A 10995-nucleotide genomic window follows, 5' to 3' on the forward strand; every position below is an offset into this window, starting at 1 on the left:
CGTGCAATGAAATGCCGCACAACTGGAGAATTTCAAGAACGGATATAACACTTTCCTTAGGTCATTTAAAGCGGAAAATGACCACCAAACCTTAATCTTAGCAGACAAATGTGCCAATGAAAATCGTAAACGTGAATTGTTGGTGAAAATGTTGGACCAAAAAGTTTCAATAAAATATATAAAAATTTTGGGCGGGACGAAGTTCGCCGGGTCTGCTAGTAAAAAATATAAATAAAAGAAATATTATAAAAAAATAAATAAAATTTTCCTTGCGCCCGGGCTTGAACCTGGTACCTCAGGCATACAACACGAGTGCGTTGCTCTGTAGGCCATTTCGACTGTTGGAGCGCCGCGAGCAAAAAGGCTTACTAATGCTTTTCATGGGGGATGAATTGGCAGACTATCTCATCAACTGGTATGATGCTACTAGTATTTCTACTAACAGATGCTGATGCATAGCCTGACAATTGACATCTCGTAGGACATCGCAATGTTAAAAATACCAGTCGCTAACATTGAAAAATGGTAGAACGTGAACTAGTTGGGCTGAAACGCAAACTGGTAGAATTCTAGTTCACAACTAGTAGCTTTCCCTGCAGGGTACCTTCTGTATAACAAAAAATCGCATATCTGAAAAATCAGTTGTATGGGAGCTATATGTAAAAGTGACCCGATCTTTGTTATTTTCACTGTAAGTATTCTGTTGATAATGGGTGGAAGTATTGCAAAATTTCAAGCTTGTAGCTGCTTAAATGGAGGAGTTATAACGAAGTTATGAGAACACTGAACAATCAGTTGTATGGGTGATATATGTTATAATGACACGACCCTTGTTATCTTCACTGTAAGTATTCTGTTGATAATGGGTGGAAGTATTGCAAAATTTCAAGCTTGTAGCTGCTTAAATGGAGGAGTTATAACGAAGTTATGAGAACACTGAACAATCAGTTGTATGGGTGATATATGTTATAATGACACGACCCTTGTTATCTTCACTGTAAGTATTCTGCTAGTAACGAAAACGGTGCGAATTTTCATGTTCCTAGTTGCATAAATGGAAAACTTATGGCAAAAAATCTCATATCTGAACAATCAGTTATATGGAGGCTATAGGTTATAGCGACCCGATCTTCGCCATTTGCACTGAGTATTCTTTTGGTAATGAGTGACACCAGTGCAAAATTTCATGTTCCTAGCTACTTAAATAGAGGAGTTATAACGAAAAATCTTATATCTGAACAATCAGTTATATGGAGGCTATAGGTTATAGCGACCCGATCTTCGCCATTTGCACTGAGTATTCTTTTGGTAATGAGTGACACCAGTGCAAAATTTCATGTTCCTAGCTACTTAAATAGAGGAGTTATAACGAAAAATCTTATATCTGAACAATCAGTTGTATGGGAGCTATAGGTTATAGTAACCCGATCTTTGTAATTTTCACCCTAAGTTTTCTTTTGATGATGGGTTGAAGTACTGCAAAATTTCAGTTCCTATCTGCATAAATGGAGAAGTTATAACGAAAAATCTCATATCTGAACAATCAGTTGTATGGGAGCTATAGGTTATAGTAACCCGATCTTTGTAATTTTCACCCTAAGTTTTCTTTTGATGATGGGTTGAAGTACTGCAAAATTTCAGTTCCTATCTGCATAAATGGAGAAGTTATAACGAAAAATCTCATATCTGAACAATCAGTTGTATGGGAGCTATATGTTATAGTGGTCCGATTCTTCCCATTCCGACACATGATTAATACATTATAAAAAGCAACCCCCCTACTAAATTTCATCCGGATATCTCGAAAACTGAGAGACTAGATTGCATACAAACAGACGGACAGAGGACATGGCTAAATCGACTCAGCTCGATGTTCTGATAATTTAAGTATAAGTAGCAGCTCCAATCCAGCAAACATTTAAGTATACATTTTAATGGGTGTATCTCTCCTAATTCTGGTACTTACAAACATCGGACCAAAGTTATAATACTATTTCATGCTCATGAAAGGTATACTAAGGCTGACGTTTTTTTCTCGAGTGTTGTTAGTTATCTCGAAAATAACTTTCAGTTTAATAACAAAAAATTTGGATATTCGAATGGCTTTTGCCTACGACATAGTTTTGCATGCAAGACATAGAGTTTAGACACTCTTTTCAGCGAATTATTAGTCTTTCAAAGTTTTTGCCTAGTTGAAAAAATTAACTTAAGCCATGAGGAAATATAGAAGAAGTCTTTAAATAGTGGTACTTTTCCACAGTTTGAAATATGTATTTTTTTGTTGTAATTCCACACTCAAACGAATCATCTGAGAGTATAAAGTTTGCTTCCTGGCGCAAAGAGAAAAACCGGATTCTAATTAAATTTTTTTAAAGTAAACTTCAAATTAAAAGTAATGTTAAAATGAAATATATAGAATTCTTTTACTATTTAAAAGCTCAAGATGGAAATGATCTCCTTATTGCTATTCAACAATGTCACAAATATAAAATAATTTATTGGCTTCTGTGTACAATGATATGTAAACTCATGTTAAAATGAATGACACTTTTATTTTTTATGAACTAGGTTTTATTTATATCCCAAAATATTGTTAAAAACAAGTACTCTGCTGTTTTAAAGTATTGTCTGTTACTTACATTCATAATTTTGCTTTGAATAAAAATGTACTAAAAAGTACTGATTTTTTAGCATGAAAAAGTCTAACGTACTGATTTCCTGCATACAAAATCTGGCAACCCTAGTTGTGGTTATCAAACCCTCTGCTTGACACTGGCTAATGCTTTGCTCGATTTGGCGAGAGAGAATAATGTTGTTATTGAACAAAAATATCTCGAACTCGGTCATTCGCAAATGGAAGTCGATTCCATTCATGGTGTAATAGAAAAGAAGTTGCATGGCCGATAACGAGATATTTTTGTTATTAGTAGTATAATTAAAGCAGCAAAGCAAGATCCTGAGCCCTATAGAGTATTTTATTTAACCTATAAATACTTCTATCGCTTTTCTCAGGGCAAATATGAAAGCTTGAGGCCGGGAAACAAAAAAGGTGATCCGTATGTTACGAACATTGTAGCGTTACATTATAAACCCAGCGAGGGTAAATTTAAATTCAAAACTGACTGATCAGTCATGGGAATATTTACCTAGAAGACCAATGACAACTACTTCCGTACGCTCAAGTGAACGCCCTCCGCTTTATCAAAAGCCACTGACTATAGAAGTAACCAAATTTGAGCATCTTTAAGAAATGAGTACTTATACCCTCATATCATCATATTGTCTATGATACCTTGGAACATGGCTGCTCAGGTATTGAAACATGCCTTCATATTCGTAAATTTTAAGTTTTACTGTGTCTTGGCTAATCCTTAATTAAGTAAATACATATGCACCGGTCAAGCAACAAATTCGTAAAATAAACCATAAAATTTATGTACACTTTTTGAAAATTCATGTTATCTTTTTTAATTTTAGAGAATAAAAGAAGTATTGTATGTTTTACTAATTGTTTTATTCAAGATAGGCTCAAGACGATATATAATGGTAAACTACAATTTTGATATTGTAATTTCTATACCACGGCATAATGTACAGATCTATATATGTATAAACTAAATTCTTTGGTTCTGCAACCAACAACAAAAATTAATTACGGGAAAAAAACAATATAATTTGCCTAGCTCAAAATTATTATTAACAGGCCCTATTCTGCTTTGGTCACAAAAATTTTGTTACCAGTAAATAAAGTTCCTGGTAATTTTTAAACTGTTTTCGCATTCTGCGCACTGGTAGATTTTGTTACTCATAAGCAGGTAACAAAGTATTGTCCCGTGAAGTATGCAACACCGGAATTTATACAAAACTTCATAGCTGAATTTCTGAATAGATTAAATTGCGATTAAAAGAAGTGGTGTTATTTTTTGATAACAAAATTTTCCGGTGTCAAAATGTTCGGTAACAAGCAGAATAGGCCTGTATGTAGAAATTATTATTTTCGATTTAGGTTTTTGGACCAAGCCTTGATATACATTCTTTATATGTGACAGGACAAGTTAAAAGAGAGGTTTTTAAGATCCATTTCTAGCTTATTAGCGATTTTTATAGTAGATGCAGCGCTCTTTTTGGCTNCATAATGTACAGATCTATATATGTATAAACTAAATTCTTTGGTTCTGCAACCAACAACAAAAATTAATTACGGGAAAAAAACAATATAATTTGCCTAGCTCAAAATTATTATTAACAGGCCCTATTCTGCTTTGGTCACAAAAATTTTGTTACCAGTAAATAAAGTTCCTGGTAATTTTTAAACTGTTTNGATAATGTACAGATCTATATATGTATAAACTAAATTCTTTGGTTCTGCAACCACTTAGCTCTACAACAACAACAAAAATTAATTACGGGAAAAAAACAATATAATTTGACTAGCTCAAAATTATTATTAACAGGCCCTATTCTGCTTTGGTCAAAAAAATTTTGTTACCAGTAAATAAAGTTCCTGGTAATTTTTAAACTGTTTTCGCATTCTGCGCACTGGTAGATTTTGTTACTCATAAGCAGGTAACAAAGTATTGTCCCGTGAAGTATGCAACACCGGAATTTATACAAAACTTCATAGCTGAATTTCTGAATAGATTAAATTGCGATTAAAAGAAGTGGTGTTATTTTTTGATAACAAAATTTTCCGGTGTCAAAATGTTCGGTAACAAGCAGAATAGGCCTGTATGTAGAAATTATTATTTTCGATTTAGGTTTTTGGACCAAGCCTTGATATACATTCTTTATATGTGACAGGACAAGTTAAAAGAGAGGTTTATAAGATCCATTTCTAGCTTATTAGCGATTTTTATAGTAGATGCAGCGCTCTTTTTGGCTAAATTGTTGCTTTATGATTCAATAATTAAAGGTTCGATAAACTGACAGTGGTCTCTCTCGCACCGCTCCGTCAGCAGAGGTCATTGTTGCCAGTTTAGCCGTGTTCCGAGAAATCTCGATTTAGCCGGCAGCCGATTGGTTAGCCGTTTTGCAAAAAAAGTTAGCTGTTTTTAGCCGATTTCGCTATTTGCCGTATTTCATTAAAATTCAAATATATAAACATATAAGTTTCCATTTTTACAAATTTAGCGACTCAAAATGTAATAGAAATTGCTAGTCTTATCTCGGAGAAAATTTTCATGTCGGGCTGTGTTAAGTATATGGAATTGAAAGAATTTTCTATAATCCAAAAAGTCTTAAAATACTGGGCCGATTTCAATTTTTTTTATGTGAATATACAGTGACCCAAACACGAACTAGGACGCGATATTTTAGCTTATTATTTTTTTATGAAATTATAGCTGATTACTTACAAACGCCATTTAAATCCAAATTTCATATTTTATGCAAAAATTAAAAAAAAATCTGCATTTTTAGTTTAAAATTTTAGGATAGTAAAGTGCAAATTTGAGGTGGCTGGCAATTATCGTAGATTTTTTTTGCAATTTTTTGTTGACGTGTTCCGCATTGTTTTCCGTATAAAAAAATTTTAGAATATACTTTGTATGGAAAAATTTCGTACACTTGAAATTTTGCAGAATATGCATAATTTTTGCACAGTCTGAGAAAATGAGACTTATATGGTGTTTGTTAAGTAATCAGCTACATTTTCATAAAAAATAATAAACATTAAATAAACTAAAAAAAGTTCAAAAAAGGACGTAGTGGGGACTTTCTTTATACAATTTTTGTTATGAATGGCTTAAATTTAAGTGCGAAGTTTTATTCGCCACACTTAGAAAATAACGAGTGAGAATAAAAGTGCACGAATATCGATGTTTAGCAAAACTCTATGGGAAGACAATACCTGTGANATGAGAATAAAAGAGCACGAATATCGATGTTTAGCAAAACTCTATGGGAAGACAATACCTGTGAATAATTGTATCATGGTGCCAACATACTTTATTGTTGCTTATTATTGCTCCCATACAGGCATGTGAGAGAGTGAGTAGGACATTAAAGGCAGGAGTTTCGAATATATGGACATCAAAATACAATTAAATATTTAGTTGAGTTGTTAAAAACTTGAAGAGCGACCGGCTTGTTCGATATAAATTAATGGCATTTTATTTTCTCGAAATAATGTTGGCCTGTTTTCTGCAGCCCTTTCACAGCTTCACGAGTTCATTTCTCAAAATATCGCCCTCTGACTAAACAAAATACTTAATACTAATATATGTAGTCATTTTTCAGGACGAAAAGTTACCTAGTGCAAATGTTACACTCTAAGGCAAAATTGTTCAACAAAAAATAAAATGCCATAAGTTTGTAATTGATCTCTTTTTTATATTTAAGAACCACAAACATGACTTCTGATCTACGCATAACGAGTTCTTACTTACTAGCGATTTCTTTGAATAAAATATGTGAATTTTAGTCGAAACATTTTAGTCTTTTTTAGCCGGGAAATATGTTGTTACCTGCTCATGAGATGTTAACAAAATTTACCGGTTACAAGAATGGTTTCGAGTTTACATAAAACTCATAGTAATTATATTTTAATTTTGAGCCCTTTTTAGTTTTTATACCGCTATATAGCAAACAAATTACATAATTCACGTAGATACATATCTTAAAATCTCGTTCAATATTTCTTTTAAAATGCCAAATTTCTTGCAAATACATTACAATTTACAAAAGTAATTTCACCAAATACTAATTGCATACTTTGCGTATTTTTCTACTACCATTTTCGTACCAAGGGATTTCCTTCTTCCCCTTTCTCCGTCTTTCGTAAATGCAACCGCTTGTAAGGGAGTGTCAAACCGCCGCTGTCAATAATTATCTAACCTTTTATTTTAGAATCATGCCTAGTGATATATCGATACAATTTACCAAGTAGTTTTTTACTCGATACTTTTTACCGCGATCCAAGTAGGTATCAAAAAAAAGTACCTGTATCGGAAGCGCAAAACTTATTATGCTTCAGCATCTTTTTTGAAAAGCTACCTATCAGAGGAATGGGAAGATATGCGCACTACATTTCCGCAGCTATATAAGCAAGCCCGTCTATACATAACGGTTGTTGAGTCATCTGTCCCTTGCTAGAGGCTTATCTAAAAAACAGGTACAACTATCAGGCATATTCTAAAATTCTAAAATTTGAAATCGACTCGATATCAATAATTTTCCCGATGTTTTTAACCAAAAAATTTACAAGTCGCGCATTAAAATGACTTATTCCATATCGCTGCTGCTTCTTTTACGGTTTTTAATTAGAATATTCACTCTTTTCATCAGATATAATTAAAAAGCATTTGGCAAATCGAGTCGAGTTAAAAGTTTCGAACTTCAGAACATGCCTGTATATCAAAATCTCTCCTTTCAGGAAATCATTTGGAAAAGTTGATTTTTTTGGGAGAAATATAACAAAAAAAGAATTATTTTCTCAAATTTATTTTATATGAAAAAACTTTATCTATTAATCTGGTAAAAATGTATGCTATTGTTTTGGTATGAAAAAATATTAGAAGATAAATAATCTTGTAAAAATGCATATTTTTTATGAAAAAAATTCAATAACTTTGAAAAATTTGCAAAATCGTAGTTCTAAGTACAAGTACTCGATACCTTTCCGATACTGAGTAGGTATCGATACCTTGTTTGATAAAAGTACAAGTACTGATTTGAGTAATACCTTGATGGTATCGATTTATCCCTAATCATGCCTATAACCTAGATTTATTTCGTCCCTCTTTTTACTAATTTGCAATATTTGGGGAGTTCGTACTGATATCAACTTATCTTATTCCACCATGGTATGTATAAGTCAAAAAATTAGAGTTTTGAATTGTCTCTCTTTAGATCTAAGTATGCGATATATGTACATATACTACATGTATAAACAACTCTCACTTACCCACTAAATGCACTGCTACCGCTGGCGGCATCACGAATACTCCCACCAAGAAGTCAGCCACTGCTAGACTCATAACAAAACAGTTTGTAACAGTTCGCAGACGTCGCGTGGTTATTATGGCTACAATAACTAATGTGTTTCCCAACACAGTGATCACGATGAGCACACAGAATATCGTTGTCAGAAAAATACTTTGCCAAGATATCATCAAGTCATAGAAATGCGCCCACTGCTCCGCGGATGAATTTGTCATATGCTCCGACTTTGCGGATGTGTCTGTCCCTGTGGTGAGTACCATAGCAAAGTCCGGATTGTTAACAACTTGTTCATTCAAAACAGGCTGCGACATGTTTGAGGTCTTCGTTGCGAGTGCGGTATGGTATGCGAAGGATGTGTGGCTTAAGATAAATGCATTTTTGCTTATTTCTTTCGCGTGTGCATCCATGACTTTTTTTGTTAGGTTTAATCTTCAGTTATATATGTACTTACATACATATATAATTGCAACTTTAATAAAAAAAAGAATAAAAATAATTGGTGAGGAATTAGTTAGGTAAAATGTGAATGTCAATTAGTTACAAATATGCCTAGAAATCTGTATCTAAATGAGTTCATTGTACAAATCGTGTGATCCCTGCTTTAGGGAGCTGCTTCCAGTAACTGCAATTTTTCTAAACTGGTTGTTTCGGCTGACTTTCTAAGCAAAAACAAACTGCGTTGTAAGCAAAAGCAAATGCTTATACTATTTTGTAGTCAGCAAATCAAACTCTTCTGCAGAATATGGTCAGATGAACTCTTTCTCGACGAATGGAATTTAGGCCTGCTTGCTGACCTGCAAGTGCAGCACACAATTCATCGGAGGTCGACACAGAGCTACACGAAGCTCACAAAACTCCAACGATGCCTCCGAGAGCAGCAACAACAACATACCCGCCCCTACAATAGGTGCTTGAAAAGCCCAAATGAACGTCGGACCCATCGCATCTCCAAAGCCTGCAAAACGGGCACCACTACGTGGCAGCTCCAAAGCGGCTACTTCCAGCCGTAAGGGCAAGNTCGCATCTCCAAAGCCTGCAAAACGGCCACCACTACGTGGCAGCTCCAAAGCGGCTACTTCCAGCCGTAAGGGCAAGGGAGACCGAGGAAGCGGTCTTGCTGGAAGGAAACAGTGGGAAGAAGGTGGCTGCCTTCAGCTGTCGCCCAAGATCGGGCAAAGTTCCGACTCCTAGGGTAGGTTGAAGAGGCAGTACTTGCCTCCGCGTACTTCCCGGGTGAGGAGGAGATAGCCCCGACACCTGAAGCAAAGGCACTAATAGATCACTTCCGGCAGAGTGGTACACAATGGATCCTATGCTGTGATGCAAATGCTCATAGCACTGTTTGGGGAAGCACGACAAAAGGGGTGAATTCTTCCTTGAGTTTATAAGTAGTTATGATATAAGTATTACACCGTGCGACAGTAAATTTTACACATATTAAAATTAATATATTCGCGAAAATATGGGCAATTGTAGTAAAATGCGTTTTAAATGTTTCACTCTGACGTCAGGATTTTTTTAAAGGACTTTCAAATTTCAAAAAGATGATTAACAAATAAAAGAAAAAATCCTGTAGAATTCAAACATATAAAACTTTTTGGTGAATAAGGACGAATGGTTTTGGAAAATTTCCTTTTGAAATTTTATCCTTGAATATCCTTGAAAATTTGCAATATTTTTTTTTTAATACATATAAATGACTGATATACACACGACTACATCCTCGAATTACGTCCTCCTAACTTTATTAACTTAAAAAAATAAAATTAATTGAAAAGCGCATTTTCAATACTTATTCGTCCTTGTAAACCAAAAACTGTATTGTTTTTCAATTTTGCAGAATTCGCTCTTTCATTTGGTATGGAAAACTATCGATACTATCGTGATAGTATCGTTAAGAAAATTAGCCAAATGAACAGTATATTTTAATAACTCGTTTTGAAAGATTTAAAAGAATTTATTTCTATTAAGTCAAACAGTATTGAACCCTAGAATACTAACGTTCGCCTGTGAGGCGGAACGAATTCGGCTTTCTCGCGATATTTCAGGAACGATTTTAATGATCAAAGTAAGCGATCCTGCCAACTCAATCTAGCGCCGTACGAGGTTGTTAGCAGGCGCACATTGTACAGTGGCCTTGCACGGCTTAAGCTCTGATTATGCATACTCAGTATATGAAGTATGCATATGAAGCATATGAAGTATGCATAATCAGATCATTAGTTCCACACACTCTTCTTGACGCCTGACAGGCGAACGTTAGTAGTAAAGGTAATTTGGTTGCTGTACTTATTTCAGTTTTTAACATGTTTGTTGGCTATTTTCTGTCTTTAACCTTTTTTTTACTTTTCGAGAGGGGTACCTATGAAGAACAAGTTCTAAAATGNTAAAGGTAATTTGGTTGCTGTACTTATTTCAGTTTTTAACATGTTTGTTGGCTATTTTCTGTCTTTAACCTTTTTTTTACTTTTCGAGAGGGGTACCTATGAAGAACAAGTTCTAAAATGGTTGGAAGAAATATCGTTGAATGAAAGCAATAGTGAGAACAATTCGGAAGAAGATTTCAGTGAATGGGCCTTATGAATCAAAAACCTAAGAAGTTTGCTTTTTCTTAAGATTTCAAACCTTTTGCTTGATTTATTCAAATAAATTTAANCGTACGAGGTTGTTAGCAGGCGCACATTGTACAGTGGCCTTGCGCGGCTTAAGCTCTGATTATGCATACTCAGTATATGAAGTATGCATATGAAGCATATGAAGTATGCATAATCAGACCATTAGTTCCACACACTCTTCTTGACGCCTGACAGGCGAACGTTAGTAGTAAAGGTAATTTGGTTGCTGTACTTATTTCAGTTTTTAACATGTTTGTTGGCTATTTTCTGTCTTTAACCTTTTTTTTACTTTTCGAGAGGGGTACCTATGAAGAACAAGTTCTAAAATGGTTGGAAGAAATATCGTTGAATGAAAGCAATAGTGAGAACAATTCGGAAGAAGATTTCAGTGAATGGGCCTTATGAATCAAAAACCTAAGAAGTTTGCTTTTTCTTAAGA

The 10995-nt window shown here is 34.4% G+C and overlaps 1 protein-coding gene across 1 annotated transcript in view; it reads right to left on the reverse strand.

The window, feature by feature from the left end:
* Positions 1 to 8404, reverse strand: part of LOC108361910 (probable G-protein coupled receptor No18) — a 30371-nt gene extending 21967 nt beyond the window's left edge. Inside the window, exon 1 of the mRNA XM_017614684.1 lies at positions 7904 to 8404. Within this exon, the coding sequence (XP_017470173.1) occupies positions 7904 to 8348 (445 nt within the window). The 5' untranslated portion in view covers positions 8349 to 8404. The remainder of the gene's footprint in view (positions 1 to 7903) is intronic.
* Between the last annotated feature and the right edge of the window lie 2591 nt (positions 8405 to 10995).

This window comes from Rhagoletis zephyria, unplaced genomic scaffold (genome assembly GCF_001687245.7).
Source record: "Rhagoletis zephyria isolate East Lansing unplaced genomic scaffold, Rhagoletis_zephyria_1.1 Rzeph_scaffold_00880, whole genome shotgun sequence".
NCBI classification, from domain to species: domain Eukaryota; kingdom Metazoa; phylum Arthropoda; class Insecta; order Diptera; family Tephritidae; genus Rhagoletis; species Rhagoletis zephyria.